Here is an 18,599-nt window from a genome sequence, read left to right as displayed (position 1 = left end):
GCCGAAACACGTCACTTCCATGTGATATCTTGGTTTGCTTGCACCAGGTCTTTTGGTTTCTTCTAAGTAACATGCAAGGATCCACTATCTTTATGATGTGTATGTGACCCTTATGCCCTAGATTCAGAGCACCAGCCAAAAGTCCAGTTCTATAGACCCTAAAGGTGACCCAATTGGACATGGAAGCCCTTAACAATTGTCAATTTTTTCCTGTCCAAATTCCAGTCCTGCCAGTTTCATAATGAAAGTTTGTGACAAGCCACCATGATGAAGATCATGTGTTGGAGGCTTTTAGATGGATGTTTCAAGGTCTTATATTTGTTTTTTGTATTTTTTTTGCTGTAGGTAACATTGAAGAACTTTATTTGTACAAATGAAAAATATGAAGACAAATCAAACAATGACATATTTCATCATAAAGGGGATATCTGATGATCCTGAGCTCCAGGCTCCTATATTTGTTCTGGTTTTACTCATTTATCTCGTTGTTCTTGTTGGGAATATGAGTCTTCTCCTCCTGGTCTGCCTGGACTCTCATCTTCACACTCCCATGTATTTCTTCCTTGCTAATTTGTCTATAGTGGACATGATGTCTCCCATTGTCACCCTACATAAGATCCTTCTAACCTTCATTACAGGAGATAACACCGTGCCCTACCTGGCCTGTATTGTGGAAATCTATATGTTTTCATCCTTAACAACACATGAACTTTTCATATTGGTGGCCATGAGCTATGATCGATATGTAGCTATTTGTAGACCCCTGAATTATAATATTATTATGAACTTTAAGATATGTCTTGTTTTGACTTCATTTTGTTGGATATTTGGTTTTATACATCATGTTTCCTTCATCTGGTTTCTATATAAGATCTCTTGTTTCTCCACGAATGTTATTGATCACTTCTGCTGTGATCTTGTCCCCATCATGAAAATTGCCTGCAGTGACATCACAATATTGGAAATGCTGTCCAATACACAAGGGCTTATGGTATTTTTCATTATTCCCTTTCTGCTCATCTTAACATCTTATATCTTTATAATTCGGTCCATAATGAAGATACGTTCCAGTATTGGTAGAAGAAAAGCCTTCTACACATGTTCCTCACACCTCACAGTCATCGTGTTGCTGTTTGCAACGTTCATCTTACAGTATCTTATACCAAGTAATAGCTTAGGCTCCAAGAAATTACATTCTTTGTTTAACATGGCAATTGTCCCAATGCTCAACCCATTTATATATAGTCTTAAGAATAAAGATGTCAAAGCAGCTTTCACAAGGAGGATCAGGAAAGTGAACACATTCTGTTATATAAATGTGAGCAGTGTCATCAGAATGGAGAAAAAAATCTAACTTGCTTTATGTTAATCCTTTAAAGGTCTGGGCAATTTTTGGCCCTAAAGACTTGGTATTTTTTCCTTTTTGCATTCCGGCGGTTATAACATTATTTTTTGTTGATTAATATAGGTATAAATAGACACTGTCATTAATAAAAAAAATGTTTTGATATGTTGTAGAGACAATTCAAATGTTTTTATTCGTCGGGATGTTCAAGTGTTCAACTTGATGGAAGCAGGATGATCATTTTAACAAATTGCCAACCATCTGGACCATTCTGACAAAACTTTTAAGAGGTTTTGGAGGCAAAGGTTACACGTGGGCAAGCACACATGTCAAACAGGCTCTGGAAGTCCTAAACGGCTCACCAGTAGAGAGGATAGTTTGATCCACCAGCAAACATGAGCAGTTCCCTCCGTTTCTTTGTTTACCATCCAGACCCAACTGGCTCCTTCATTACACACTTCAGTCTCTGTCTGGACCATCTCCTTAGCAGAAGGAAATTTGGTGTTTTGGTGTCCATTGCATGTCTTCCCATTGACAGCCAGCCACCATCACCCATCTTTAATGACAAATCAAAGTTATGTTTGGGATCCAAGAATGGTCAGGTTCGAGAATGGAGGCTTCAAGCTTAGCGGTTTAATCCTGCCTTTGCTGTGGAGTGCTTACTGCCCCAACTCCTAGGGTAATGATCTGGGGATATAATCTATGACAATCGGTCACCACTAGTTGTGATACGAGGGTTACTAACAGCACAGTGATATATGCAGGACATCCTGCTGCCACTTGTGTTTTCTCATTGCTTTCTACTGATAATTTTCAACCGATTAATGCTCACCCACACTCAGCAAGGGTTTTAAAATTGCAAGACTCCCTGGACTTGACCAGGCTCCATATGTATAGCCAACCGAGCATTCATGTTACCAGATGGGACCCCAGTCTTACAGATCTACAGATCTGGTCGCAACAACTGTGAACCAATGTGCCAATGGATGCCATACAGAACCTATATGCCTCCATGCTCAACTGTGTCAAACTATTAGATGCATGATTATACATTACATTGATCCACGTAGGTAATCAAACACACCCAGAGGGGTGTGGCTCAAAAAAAAAAAGTAAAAACAAAATTGCTCCAATTAAAACCAAATCCCATTCCCCTCCCATTTTTTTTCCATTTTCTTGATATTTTATTTTAAATATATAAAATAAACATATTTGATATTTCTGCATATTTAAATTAATAAAATAGTCAACAGCGTAAATGCAAAAAAAAAAAAAAATCCAAATTGCTGATTTTGGTCACTTCCCATCCCAGAAAAAGTTTTATAAAAAGTGAAGTCAATAAAAGTGATGCCGGTAAAAGCTATAGTTCATGGCGCAAAAAAAGCAAACCGCAAAAAAAAAATTAATCAATAAATAAACCAAGTGATAGATGATAACTTTGGTGCACATCATTGAGCAATAGAGGTAAACACAAGTTTTCATCTGCAGGCTTTGATTCTTAGGCTAGGTATATCGTATTTTTCGCCCTATAGGACGCACCGGCGTATAAGACGCACCCAATTTATAGGTGCAAAATCTAAAAAAATAAAGATTTTGAACCTAATAGTGGTCTTCAACCTGCGGACCTCCAGATGTTGCAAAACTACAACTCCCAGCATGCCCGGACAGCCGTTGGCTGTCCGACCATGCTGGGTGTTGTAGTTTTGCAACATCTGGAGGTCCGCAGATTGAAGACCACTGCATAGGAGGTAATACTCACGTGTCCCCGCCACTCCGGACCCGTCACCGCTGCCCTGGATGTTGCTTCATCGCTGTCGCCGTGTCCCCGTCGCTCTGGAATATCTCTGCTGCCGGCCGGGTATCCTCGCTCTCCGTCGCCGTCATCACGTCTTTACGCACGCCGATGCACGTACGCGACAACGTGATGACGAGGAAGGAGAGCGCCGGCCATACAGGGGATCCCTGAACGGAGAAGACACCGAGGAGGCAGGTAAGGTCCCTCCCGGTGTCCTGTAAGCACTAACCCGGCTATTCAGTCGGGCTGTTAGGGACCACCGCGGTGAAATCGCGGCGTTCCTGGGCAGCCCGACTGAACAGCCGGGTTAGCGTCACTTTCCCTTCAGACGCGGCGGTCAGCTTTGAGCGCCGCATCTGAAGGGTTAATACAGGGCATCACCGCGATCGGTGATGTCCTGTATTAGCTGCGGGTCCCGGCCGTTAATGGCCGCAAGGACCGCCGCGATAGGGGTGTATTTGCCATATAAGACGCACCGAATTTTTCTTTTGGCATTGGAATTTCAGCACCGGGCGGTCATCCACAGAAATTCTGCAGTGTGCACTGTGCAGCAGAATTCCATTGACAGCAATTGTACTTTGCTGCAATGGAATTTCTCAGCGGAAGTTCAAAATTTTACTTAGAAATTCTGTAGTGTGAACCAAGTCAAATTGTCAATTTTCACAAACACTTTTTCAGAGTTTAATAAAACTAGATAAAAGAGAAGATCCTGCACCCCTCTTTGTAGCACACCCTAAGAAGCAGCAGCAGCATGGAGGACACTATACAGCAGTGCTGAACAATGTTGTTGTGGATTTAGCTTTGGAGCAATAGATAATTCTTTCTGTGCCTTTGCTTCCCTGAAGGCACACACCTCTTGATAAAAAGGGCCAAACAGAAAACAAATGTATGCTTCCTAGATGTGTGAGCATTATGTTACAGCACAGAATATACTAGATACTGCATTAAAAATAAATAAATAAATAATGAAGAAAAAAAAAACCTGTAACAATCCCTCAAGAAAATAGAAAATGTGCGTGGCCATTTGCTGCTCCCACTACGTCTTGGAAAGCTCCAGATTCACAAAAGTACCTTCAGGGTGCGTTCACACATACAGGATCCCGTGCAGATTTGATGCGCAGGGTTTGTAACTGCCGATTAGAAGCTGCGCTCAGAAAGTAAGTGTACATTGAAAACTGCAGCAGAAAATCCTGTGCTTCAAATCCTGTGCATCAAATCTGCATATGTGTGAATGCACCCTTGAGGTTTTTGGTATCTCATGTAAGTGAATCCACCTCTCACACTATATACTGTACAGGAAATCCCATAAGTGACTCCACCCCACACATTATATATACAGTATCTCCTATAAGCGAGTCCATCCCTCACATTATATACAGTATATCCCATAAGTGACTCCACCCCTCACATTATATATACAGTATATCCCATAAGTGACTCCACCCCTCACATTATATATACAGTATCTACCATAAGTGACTCCACCCCTCACATTATATATACAGTATATCCCATAAGTGACTCCACCCCTCACATTATATATACAGTATATCCCATAAGTGAGTCCACCCCTCACATTATATATACAGTATATCCCATAAGTGAGTCCACCCCTCACATTATATATACAGTATCTACCATAAGTGACTCCACCCCTCAAATTATATATACAGTATATCCCATAAGTGACTCCACCCCTCACATTATATATACAGTATATCCCATAAGTGAGTCCACCCCTCACATTATATATACAGTATCTACCATAAGTGACTCCACCCCTCACATTATATATACAGTTTATCCCATAAGTGAGTCCACCCCTCACATTATATACAGTATCTCCCATATATGAGTCCACCCCTCACATTATATATACAGTATATCCCATAAGTGACTCCACCCCTCACATTATATATACAGTATCTCCCATAAGTGAGTCCACACCTCACATTATATACAGTATATCCCATAAGTGAGTCCACCCCTCACATTATATATACAGTATCTCCCATAAGTGAGTCCACCCCTCACATTATATACAGTATCTCCCATAAGTGACTCCACCCCTCACATTATATATACAGTATCTCCCATAAGTGACTCCACCCCTCACATTATATGTACAGTATCTCCCATAAGTGAGTCCACCCCTCACATTATATACAGTATATCCCATAAGTGAGTCCACCCCTCACATTATATATACAGTATATCCCATAAGTGACTCCACCCCTCACATTATATATACAGTATATCCCATAAGTGAGTCCACCCCTCACATTATATGTACAGTATCTCCCATAAGTGACTCCACCCCTCACATTATATATACAGTATATCCCATAAGTGACTCCACCCCTCACATTATATATAGTATCTCCCATAAGTGAGTCCATCCCTCACATTATATATACAGTATCTCCCATAAGTGAGTCCACCCCTCACATTATATATACAGTATCTCCCATAAGTGAGTCCGCCCCTAACATTATATATACAGTATCTCCCATAAGTGAGTCCGCCCCTCACATTATATACAGTTTCTCCCATAAGTGAGTCCGCTCCTCACATTATATACAGTATCTCCCATAAGTGAGTCCACCCCTCACATTATATATACAGTATCTCCCATAAGTGAGTCCACCCCTCACATTATATATACAGTATATACCATTAGTGAGTCCACCCCTCACATTATATATACAGTATCTCCCATAAGTGATTCCACCCCTCACATTATATATACAGTATATCCCATAAGTGAGTCCACTCCCCACATTATATACACTATCTCCAATAAGAGAGTCCACCCATCACATTATATATACAGTATCTCCCATGAGTCCACCCCTCACATTATATACAGTATCTCCCATAAGTGAGTCCGCTCCTCACATTATATACAGTATCTCCCATAAGTGAGTCCACCCCTCACATTATATACAGTATATCCCATAAGTGATTCCACCCTCACATTATATATACAGTATCTCCCATAAGTGAGTCCACCCCTCACATTATATATACAGTATATCCCATAAGTGAGTCCACCCCTCACATTATATACAGTATATCCCATAAGTGAGTCCACCCCTCACATTATATATACAGTATATCCCATAAGTGAGTCCACTCCCCACATTATATACACTATCTCCAATAAGAGAGTCCACCCATCACATTATATATACAGTATCTCCCATGAGTCCACCCCTCACATTATATACAGTATCTCCCATAAGTGAGTCCGCTCCTCACATTATATACAGTATCTCCCATAAGTGAGTCCACCCATATTAACCTCTTAAGGACACAGGGTGTACCTGTATGCCATGTGCCCGGTCCCAGTATATAATGCGGGGTCAGCCCGCATCATACTGGTTCGGTCCCGATGGCTAATGAAAGCCGGGACCCTGGACTAAAAGCATGCTGCACCGATCGTTGTGCCGCACGCTGTTAACCCTTTAGATGTGGCGTTCAAAGTTGATCGTGGCATCGAAAATGAAAGTGAAAGCTCAGTCGGGCAGATTGGGATTATCACGGGGAAATTGCGATGTCCTGATCAGCTAGGACGCAGCAGAGGGTTTTTTGCCTGCCTCCGTTGCGTCCGCTCGGTGATTGATTGCTCCAAGCCTGAAACCAAGGCTTGAGCAATCGACCACCGATAACACTGATCTTTGCCATGGTAATGCACGTCAATGATCTGTGTATGAGATCGGTATGTGCAGTGTAATAGCCACTAGGGGGGAGCTATAACACTGCAAAAAAAAAGTGTGACAAAAGTTAAAGGGGTATTCCAGGCAAAACCTTTTTTTTATATATATCAACTGGCTCCGGTAAGTTAAACAGATTTGTAAATTACTTCTATTAAAAAATCTTAATCCTTCCAATAGTTTATAGCTTCTGAAGTTTTCTGTCTAACTGCTCAATGATGATGTCACGTCCTGGAAGCTGTGCATGATGGGAGAATATCCCTATAGGAACTGCACAGCTCCCAGGACTTGAGTCATCAGAGAGCAGTTAGACAGAAAACAACATTTCAATTTCAGAAGCTATTAACTATTGGAAGGATTAATATTTTTTAATGGAAGTAATTTACAAATCTGTTGAACTTTCCGGAGCCAGTTGATATATATAAAAAAAAAAAAGTTTTGGCCTGGAATACCCCTTTAATAAAGATCATTTAACCCCTTCCCTAATGAATGTAAGAATGACCCCCCCCCCCCCCTTTTCCGATTTAAAAAAAAAAAACTGTGTAAATAAAAATAAACATATGTGGTATCGCCGCATTTGGAAATGTCCGAACTATAAAAATATATCATTAATTAAACCCCACGATCAATGGCGTACACGCAAAAATATTCCAAAGTCCAAAATAGCGTATTTTTTATCTCTTTTTACATCATGAAAAAAATAATAAAAAGCGATCAAAAAGTCCGATCAATACAAAGATGGTACAAATAAAAACTTCAGATCACGGCACAAAAAATTAGTCCTCATACCAGCCCGGATGTGGGAAAATAAAAAAGTTATAAGGGTCAGAAGATGGCAGTTTTAAACGTATAAATTTTCCTGCATGTAGTTATTAGTTATGATTTTTTTCAGGAGTAATACAAATGCAAACCTATATAAGTAGGATATCATTTTAACCGTATGGACCTACATAATAAAGATACAGTGCAATTGTTACTTAAAAATGCACTGTATAGAAACAGAAGCCCTCAAAAGTTACAAAATGGCATTTTTTCTTCAATTTTGTCGCACAATGAATTTTTTTTTGTTTTGCCGTGGATTTTTTGGTAAAATGACTAATGTCATTGCAAAGTAGAATTGGTGTTGCAAAAAATAAGCCATAATATGGAATTTTAGGTGCAAAATTTAATGATTTTTAGAAGGTGATGAGGAAAAAATTAAAATGCAAAAACGGAAAAACCCTGCATCCTTAACCACTTAAGGACTGAGCCCTTTTTTGCAATTCTGACCACTGTCACTTTAAGCTTTAATAACTCTAAGATACTTTTACCGATTATTCTGATTACACTGCAACCTCACTCCTATCCCTTAGGATGATCGGGGATGTCACTGACAGCTCCGATCATCCCTATTTTCTGGGCGATTGGGTCACCAGAAACCCAATCAGCCCAGAATAGCAGAAAAATTTCATGTCAGAATTGACATGCGATTTCCTGCGATCGCCGACTTGGGGGGGTCTCAGGACCCCCCTCGGCAATGTGCCAGGATGCCTGCTGAATGATTTCAGCAGGCATCCCGGTCCCCAACCGGCTAGCAGTAGGAACCAGAATTCCCACGGGCGTATCTATACGCCCTCAGTCCTTAAGGACTTTAAAATGGGGGCGTATGGATACGCCCGTTGTCCTTAAGAGGTTAAGGGGTTAATGTCTAAACCTTGGCAACAAAAGTAAGTACACTCTTAAGTAGAAATGTCCAAATTGGGCCCAATGTGTTGATATTTTTTATGGCTACCATTATTTTCTAGCAGTGCCTTAACCCTTTCAGGCCCACAGGTTCTTTCATTTTTGCACTTTCGTTTTTTTCCTCTTCACCTTCTAAAAATCACAAGACTTTCAATTTTCCACCTACAGACCCATTTGAGGGCTTGTTTTTTGTGCCACTAATTTTACTTTGAAATGACATGAATAATTTCACCACACAATCTACAGCGTAAACAGAAAAAAAATATTTGTGGGGCAAAATTGGAAAAAAACCCTCAATTTTTAACTTTTGGGGGCTTTCAATTATACGCAGAGCACTTCAGTATGTCACAGTACATGTTGGCATTCATGGTTCTCTGAATGAACTGTAACTCATGCAGGCCAAGGCCATGACACGGGGGTGAGTTCTAAGTCCAGAAATAATAAATGTTTCCTAGTATCTGGGACTTCTGAAAGGGTTGGTGGTGAAAGCTTCAGCCAACAGTACAGTAGCCAACAAAGTCAACTTTAACTAGTTAAAAAAAAATGTTCCTTTGGATGGGTCTGTTAGGAATACTGGGTAAAAATGCACCTGATAGGGTTCATGGGTACATTGGTATTCCATACTCGCAAGGTAAAATTGTTGAATTTCCTGCCAACAATTCACTGAAGACTGGTATTTACTATAAGCCACCAGATATAACATATATGCCCATCCATTGCTGACAGTACTAGACTGTGTGGGGACAAGTGGAATGGTAACACCCATTGACAATAAAGCTCTACTTCAAAGTACAATACAAGTATTTACTATACCAGACACATCAGGAAATCCAACAGCTCCTCTATAAATCTGGTGGCTGATGGGTGAAATCTACTTTGATTGCCAACATTCATTTTTTTTGCTTTCCATCCTACCAAGACTGCCAGGATGACCTCTTCTGACAACTGCAATGTTTATGGCTGAAACATCTTTTGCACTTCTTGTCTTCGGGTATCTCCAGCCTCTACAGCAACTCAAATTCATTCAAACCCCAGAGTAGATCCCTATATTAATGATCTAAAACCACACCTCTAACTTCTGACAAAAGGAAAAATATATATTTAGACCCTAGATCAGGCTGATATACTTACCCTCTTCTTGAGGTTCATGTGCGGCTACCCATTTTACTTTCTTACCGCACACTATGTCTTGACTTTGAATGGTGTCAGAATGCAGTGCTCAGATGCCTGAACCTAAAAAAGAACCTCAAAGGGGTACTCCACTGCCTCAGCGTTCGGAACATTTGTTCCGATCATTTAGACAGTAGAATTCCCCTTTAAGAGTGAGGAGGGTAAGTATTACCAACTGAATAGACATCAAGGCTTATCTCTCTTTTTCTCTTACCAGAAAAAACTGAAGGAAACGTTTCTCTCCTGTCTGCTCTATTTTAATGATTATGTTACAACTGTTCATTGATTGCCTCTATAATGATATATGTATGTGATGTAATTTATTATATATATATTATATTTTATACACTGTCGGAGCTTTGGTTTGGCAGTTCAGGAATTAGGTTAAAGTTGCAGGCAAGCTATGTTGGACTAATTATAACTAATGGAGAATGTTAAACCTCATGGTGGTCAACTGGCTTAGCTTTAGAAGTGGCAAGCCTTAAAGATGTTTCAATGTTAATGTCATCAAGGGATGGGCATGGTTGTTAAAGCATACCTTTCAGATCCACTCCCCCCCCCCCCCCCCCCCCCAAAAAAAAAATTTAAAATTATAATGTTACTCGGTATATAATCCTTACTATGTACATCTACATTTTCTGCCTCTATCACCTATAGGTATTGTAAAAATCCTTTCAGGGAAAGGGGGCATGTCCCTCCCTTGTGGTGGTGGGAGGTGATTGGGGTGTGATAGGAGGGGGCGTGTCCCTCCTTATGGTAGTGGGAAATTATTGGTGTGTGGTTGGAGGGGGCATGTCCCTCCCTTGTGGTGGTGGGAGGTGATTGGGGTGTGATAGGAGGGGGCGTGTCCCTCCTTATGGTAGTGGGAAATTATTGGTGTGTGGTTGGAGGGGGTATGTCCCTCCTTGTGGTGGTGGGAGATGATTGGTGTGTGGCAGGAGGAGGCGTGTCCCTCCTTATGATAGTGGGAAATGATTGGTGTGTGGTAGGAGGGGGTGTGTCCCTCCTTGTGATGGTGGGAGATGATTGGTGTGTGGTAGGAGGGGGCGTGTCCCTCCTTGTGGTGGTGGGAGATGATTGGTGTGTGGTAGGAGCGGGCATGTCCCTGCTTGTGGTGGTGGGAGATGATTGATGGGTCTAAAAGGTCTTTAAGTAACAACATATAAAAAGTTTTTGGATCTGACAGTGCCCATTTAGGGATCTTCTGTAGGGTCATTGGTACCCTCAAAGAGTACTTGTTCTGCTTAAAAGGCAAGCTAGAGTGTTCCTCCTCATTATTGCTGCCTGGACAGGTGCTGTATATCAGATAGCTGAACATCTCACAGTATTTGTGAATCGCGATGGCTTATCACTTCACCGGACTCCTGTGATTGTTTCAATCCTGTGAGTTATTTAACCCCTTAAGGACCAAGGGCGTACAGGTACGCCTTTGCTCCCTGGTACTTAAGGACCAAGGGCGTACCTGTACGCCCGTGGGAATTTCGGTCCCCGCCGCGCGCCGGGCGGGGATCGCGCCGGGGTGACTGCTGATATCTATCAGCAGGCACCCCGCGCAAATGTCCAGGGGGGTCATTAGACCCCCCCATGTCGGCGATCGGCGCAAATCGCAAGTGAATTCACACTTGCGATTTGCGCCGATTCCGGGTCATACGGGTCTATGGTGACCCGGTGACCCGGAATAGAAGGGGGATCGCGGGTGTCTAAGACACCCACGATCCCCCTGTAGCGATAGGAGTGAGGTGGCAGGGTTGCCACCCCTCCTATCTCTGCTATTGGTGGTCTAGACGCGACCACCAATAGCAGATCGGGGGCGGAGGGGTTTACTTTCGGTTTCCCCGTCCTGCCCTCCCACAATAGGCGGGGCAGAACGGGGAAACCGACAGGGACCGGCGCCGAAGATCCACTTACCCATCGGCGACGGCAGCGGCGACGATCAGCGGCGGCAGCGGGCGACGATCGGCGGAAGAAGAGGACCGCGACGCAGCTCCCTGGATCCAACGGAAGCCGGTGAGTTACTTAGCAACATCTGGAGGGCTACAGTCTGAGACCACTATAGTGGTCTCTAAACTGTAACCCTCCAGATGTGGCAAAACTACAACTCCCAGCATGCCCAGAGAGCTGTTTAGGCTTGCTGGGAGTTGCAGTTTTGCAACAGCTGGAGGTCTACAGTCTGAGACCACTGCAAAGTGATCTCTATACTGTGCACCTCCAGATATTGCAAAACTACAACTCCCAGCATGCCCAGACAGCAGTTTGCTGTCTGGGCATGCTGGGAGTTGTAGTTTTGCAACATCTGGAGGTCCACAGTTTGGAGACCACTGTGCAGTGGTCTCTAAACTATAGCTCTCCAGATGTTGCAAAACTGCAACTCCCATCATGCCTAAACAGCTCTCTGGGCATGCTGGGAGTTGTAGTTGCGATCTCTCCAGCTGTTGCATAACTACATCTCCCAGCATGCCTTTCGGCGATCAGTACATGCTGGGAGTTGAAGTTTTGCAACAGCTGGAGGCACACTGGTTGGAAAATACTGAGTTAGGTAACAGAACCTAACTGAAGGTTTTCCAACCAGTGTACCTCCAGCTGTTGCAAAAGTACAACTCCCAGCATGCACGGTCTGTCAGTACATGCTGGGAGTTGTAGTTTTGAAACAGCTGGAGGTTTGCCCCCCCCCCCCCCCCATGTGAACGTACAGGGTACATTCACACTGGCGGGTTTACAGTAAGTTTTCTGCTTCAAGTTTGGGCTGTGGCAAATTTTTCTCCGCAGCGCAAACTCCTAGCCGTAAATTCACTGTAAACGCCCGCCAGTGTGAATGTACCCTAAAAACACTACACTACACATAATAAAGAGTAAAACACAACATATACACCCCCTTACACTGTCCCCCTAATAAAAAATAAAAAACGTATTGTACGGCAGTGTTTCCAAAACAGAGCCTCCAGCTGTTGCAAAACAACAACTCCCAGCATTTCCGGACAGCCACTGACTGTCCAGGCATGCTGGGAGTTTAGCAACAGCTGGAGGCACCCTGTTTGGGAATCACTGGCGTAGAATACCCCTATGTCCACCCCTGTGCAATCCCTAATTTAGTCCTCAAATGCGCATGGCGCTCTCTCACTTCGGAGCCCTGTCGTATTTCAAGGAAACAGTTTAGTGCCACATATGTGGTATCGCCGTACTCGGGAGAAATTGCGTTACTAATTTTGGGGGCTTTTTTTCCTTTTACCCCTTATGAAAAAGAAAAGTTGGGGTCTACACCAGCCTGTTAGTGTAAAAAAAAATTTTTTTTTACACTAACATGCTGGTGTTGTCCTTTACTTTTTATTTTCACGGGAGGTAAAAGGAAAAAAAGACCACCAAAATTTGTAACGCAATTTCTCCTGAGTACGGAGATACCCCATATGTGGGCGTAAAATGCTCTGCGGACGCACAACAAGGCTCAGGAGTGAGAGCGCACCATGTACATTTGAGGCCTAAATTGGTGATTTGCACAGGGGTGGCTGATTTTACAGTGGTTCTGACATAAACACAAAACAATAAATACAGACATGTGACCCCATTTTGGAAACGACACCCCTCACGGAACGTAACAAGGGGTATAGTAAGCCTGGACACCCCACAAATTTTCATTAAAGTTGGATGGGAAAGTGAAAAAAAAAATTTTTTTTTCACTAAAATGCTGGTGTCACCCTAAATTTTTCATTTTCACAAGGGAAAATAAAAAAAAGCCCCCCAAAATTTGTAACCCAATTTCTTCTGAGTAAGAGCATACCCCATATGTGGATGTAAAGTGCTGTATGGGTGCACTACAATGCTCAGAAGAGAAGGAGCGCCATTGGGATTTTGAAGAGAAAATTTGTCCGGAATTGAAGGCCACTTGTGTTTACAAAGCCCCCATGGTACCAGAACAATGGACCCCCCATATGTGACCCCATTTTGGAAACTACACCCCTCATGTAATGTAATAAGGGGTGCAGTGAGCATTTACGCCCCACAGGTGTCTGACAGATTTTTGGAACAGTGATCCGTGAAAATGAAAAATGTAATTTTCCATTTGCACAGCCCACTGTCCCAAAGATCTGTCAAACGCCAGTGGGGTGTAAATGCTCACTGCACCCCTTATTACATTCTGTGAGGGGTGTAGTTTCCAAAATGGGGTCACATGTGGGGGGGGTCCACTGTTCTGGCACCATGGGGGGCTTTGTAAATGCACATGGCCCCTGACTACCATTCCAAACGAATTCTCTTTCCAAAAGCTCAATGGTGCTCCTCCTCTTCTGAGCATTGTAGTTCGCACGTAGTGCACTTCAGGTCCACTTATGGGGTACCTCCATACTCAGAAGAGATGGGGTTACAAATTTTGGGGGGTATTTTCTGCTATTAACCCTTGCAAAAATTTGAAATTTGGGGGGAAACACATATTTTAGTGAAAAAAATATATATATTTTTTTACATATGCAAAAGTCGTGAAACCCGTGTGGGGTATTAAGGCTCACTTTATTCCTTGTTACGTTCCTCAAGGGGTCTAGTTTCCAAAATGGTATGCCATGTGTTTTTTTTTTGCTGTTCTGGCACCATAGGGGCTTCCTAAATGCGACATGCCCCCTGAGCAAAATTTGCTCTCAAAAAGTCAAATATCACTCCTTCTCTTCGGAGCATTGTAGTTCGCCCGTAATGCACTTCATGCCAACTTATGGGGTACCTCCATACTCAGAAGAGATGGGGTTACAAATTTTGGGGGGTATTTTCTGCTATTAACCCTTGCAAAAATGTGAAATTTGGGGGGAAACACACATTTTAGTGGAAAAAAAATATATTTTTTTTACATATGCAAAAGTCGTGAAACACCTGTGGGGTATTAAGGCTCACTTTATTCCTTGTTACGTTCCCCAAGGGGTCTAGTTTCCAAAATGGTATGCCATGTGGGTTATTTTTGCTGTTCTGGCACCATAGGGGCTTCCTAAATGCAACATGCCCCCCAAAAACCATTTCTGAAAAACGTACTCTCCAAAATCCCCTTGTCGCTCCTTCGCTTCTGAGCCCTCTACTGCGCCCGCCGAACAATTTACATAGACATATGAGGTATGTGCTTACTCGAGAGAAATTGGGCTACAAATATAAGTATACATTTTCTCCTTTTACCCCTTGTAAAAATTCAAAAATTGGGTTTACAAGAACATGTGAGTGTAAAAAATAAAGATTGTGAATTTTCTCCTTCACTTTGCTGCTATTCCTGTGAAACACCTAAAGGGTTAAAACACTTACTGATTGTCATTTTGAATACTTTGGGGGGTGTAGTTTTTATAATGGGGTCATTTGTGGGGTATTTCTAATGGGAAGACCCTTCAAATCCACTTCAAACCTGAACTGGTCTCTGAAAAAAAGCGAGGTTCAAAATTTTGTGAAAAATTGGAAAATTGCTGCTGAACTTTGAAGCCCTCTGGTGTCTTCCAAAAGTAAAAACACGTCAATTTTATGATGCAAACATAAAGTAGACATATTGGAAATGTGAATAAAATAAAAAAATATTTTGAATATCCATTTTCCTTACAAGCAGAGAGCTTCAAAGTTAGAAAAATGCTAAATTTTCAAATTTTTCATCAAATTTTGGGATTTTTCACCAAGAAAGGATGCAAGTTACCACAAAATTTTACCACTATGTTAAAGTAGAATATGTCACGAAAAAACAATCTCGGAATCAGATTGATAACTAAAAGCATTCCAGAGTTATTAATGTTTAAAGTGACAGTTGTCAGATGTGCAAAAAACGCTCTGGTCCTAAGGTGTAAAATGGCCTGGTCCTTAAGGGGTTAAATATTATGCGATTTTGACACCCAAAAAGAATTTATTTTGAGAGAAAGTGAGGGTTCATCGCATATCCAAAGATCAACAAATGATAAGTAAACGGTTATGCTTGAATGCATTCAGTGGGCCAAGTGGTCATTCACCTAGGCCAGCAAATGATTAGTGAGTGTCTTTGCTTTTTGGATCACTACTCACAAAGTGTAGTGTACATTTAACCTAGCCCAGCAAATGAGGAGTGAATAGAGATGTTTATAGTAGTGTAGGCATCACTGCTCAGTGGATAGGAACAAGGAGTGCCCCTATTGACAGGAGTCCCTGCTCCTGTATGTACTCTCGGTGGTACCCTATACCAAAAGCGCAGTGTGCCACGTGAAAAGAGTAGAGTATATCCAATCAAGTTGGTAGTGTCCATATTTGCACAAAGACACCAAATCCTTATGTGATTTCTTTAATCCAGTAAATATAAATGTTGGAATTCCTGCAGAAAAATTGAAACAAGTGTAATGAATCCCGATGGACTAAATACAACGTCTACAAGGAAAGGAGAACAGTAGGATCTTTAAGGGTTTATGTTAAAGATATCAATAATATTTTGATTATAAATAATACAATAAATTCATTAAAATTAAAGAAGGGTAATGAGTCTGAATAGAGATTGGAAGAGCAAAGGGATCAATTATATCCATGAAATACATTATATAAAGCCTCAGGGCTCCAATACTAGCCACAATATCACATCTATGGACAGATTTGCCCAACAATTGTACAGTAACAGATACTGTTAACCCTTGCAGTGTTAATATTTATATGTTTTGTTACAAAAGCTACAAAAACATGCATATGGATGTAACTATATATGTCTACAGATAATTTGATTTTATTTCTTACAGATATGACTCAAAATGACAATTTTCATGCACTGTACAGCATTAAGCCATCTTCACTGACCATAATATGCAATTTATAGTCTGTATCCATTAGTCTGCTCAGGAGCTGTGTATACAAAATATTAAATTGTGAATATATATATATATATATATATATATATATATATATATATATTATAAAACATATTGTAATAACATCTTTTGGCTGAAATCATCACAATAAACACATTTCATACATTTTCAGGTTCCCCTGGAACATATACCAGGTGCATTCTGAGGCCTCAACGTCAATTCTGGACCATGAGCATTGCAAAAATTGTTGATTTTATATTTTGGATTTTGGATTTCGGACTCCAGGAACAGGAGTTCAAGGTAAAATATATTGTACTGAATAAGGATTGAAATTTAATGCACATATGGGGAGATTCATCAAGACCTGTGCTGAGGAAAAGTTGTCCAGTTGCCAATAGCAACCAATAAGATTAATTTTTCAGACGCCCTATTAAAAATGAAAGAGGCGACCTGATTGGTTGCTATGGGCACCTCAGCAACTTTTCCTCTGGACAGGATTTGATAAATCTCTCCCACAGAGCACTAGAAGTTGAATTTCTTAGCTTTTATGAAAGAAAAAAAATTGTTTAGTCAAAAAATATATATATAATGATGAAAAATAAATCTCCCATAGATGGAGGTGATGGAGTGTAATGTCCTGACTACGGGTCTCTTATACGGGTCTATTATGCTGACGTCTATACAAGGCCAGATAAAACACATAGGCAGGACACTTGTGAGGTCATTGGGGGAGATTTAGCAAAACCTGTCTGGAGGAAAAGTTGCTGAGTTGCCCATAGCAACCAATCAGATCGCTTCTTTCATTTCTGAAAAGGCCTCTGAATAATGAAAGAATCAATCTGATTGGTTGCTATGGGCAACTGCACTACTCATCCTCTAAACAGGTCTTGAAAAATCTCCCCCAATCTCTCTTTCATTCAAAAATGAGAATAGACAAATGCTGTCATACTGGTCAAATAATACTGTCATAAACAGGGAGATTTATCAAAAACCGTCCAGAGGAAAAGTTGCTGAGTTGCCCATAGCAACCAATCAGATCGCTTTTTTCATTTTGCAGAGGCCTTGTTAAAAAAGAAAGAAGCGAGCTGATTGGTTGCTATGGGCAACTTTTGGTGGTTTTCATTTAGGGTATAGTTAATCTTTTCTTTGTAGGGGAAGCCTCAATGTAGGATTTGGGAGTAGTTTATAATTTCCTCTATGTAGTCCAGGGCGGCCAAATGTTAATGAATTTAGCATATGAACCGTGTTCTCAAGCAGCCAACTCCACAAGTCTATTGGGGAGATTTATCAAAACCTGTGCAGAGGAAGAGTGGTGCAGTTGCCCATAGCAACCAATCAGATTGCTTCTTTCATTTTCCACAGGCCTCTTTAGAGGCCTGTGGAAAATGAAAGAAGCAATCTGATTGGTTGCTATGGGCAACTGCACCACTCTTCCTCTGCACAGGTTTTGATAAATCTCCCCCTATATATCTGGTCAGCTCTTGAAATCCATTCATTTAGAGTGGGAGTTGACTGTGCCGCATACTCTGTCCCTGGCCTTACAGAAGAATCAGGAATGAAATTAAGTAGTTAACAAACCAGAAAATAATTAAATGTTTTCAATTTTAGACTCTTCAAAGTCACCGTTTGCTTTCATGACAGCTTTGCACACTATTTTTGTTCTCTCAATCAGCTTTATGAGGTGGTCACCTAGAATGCTCTTCCAACAATCTTGATGTTCCCAGAGATGCTTGGGTCATTATTCTGTTTTGGGGTCATTATTCTGTTCAAAAACAAATGATGTTCCCACTAAGAGCAAACCAGATTGGATGGCATGTCGCTGCAGAATTGTGGTAGCCATGCTGGTTAAGTGTGCCTTGAATTTTGATTAAATCGATGAATCAATTAATTAATTACCTCAGTGGGTAGCCGGTTTGTTCCCCACTACATTTACCTGAGCAAGCTTCAAGGATCCATTCCCTTACTTACCTTTCCTCGGGTAATCCGAGACACTACTTTCTTTGAGAGCATGCAGAAAGGAAATCCCCAGATGTGAGTCTGTCGCTGACTAGGCCAGGTCCAGAGGAATAGTCGCACCTATTCTGTCC

At 41.5% G+C, this 18,599-nt stretch overlaps 1 protein-coding gene across 1 annotated transcript; it reads left to right on the top strand.

The window, feature by feature from the left end:
* The first annotated feature begins 400 nt into the window (after positions 1–400).
* LOC130291970 (olfactory receptor 5B12-like) lies at positions 401–1,354 on the top strand. The gene has a single exon (XM_056541402.1). It carries the CDS (start codon positions 401–403, stop codon positions 1,352–1,354), a length of 954 nt encoding a protein of 317 aa, XP_056397377.1.
* The last annotated feature ends 17,245 nt before the right edge of the window (positions 1,355–18,599 follow it).

This window comes from Hyla sarda, chromosome 9 (genome assembly GCF_029499605.1).
Source record: "Hyla sarda isolate aHylSar1 chromosome 9, aHylSar1.hap1, whole genome shotgun sequence".
Classification (NCBI taxonomy): domain Eukaryota; kingdom Metazoa; phylum Chordata; class Amphibia; order Anura; family Hylidae; genus Hyla; species Hyla sarda.
This window is presented reverse-complemented; position numbering and strand designations above follow the sequence as displayed.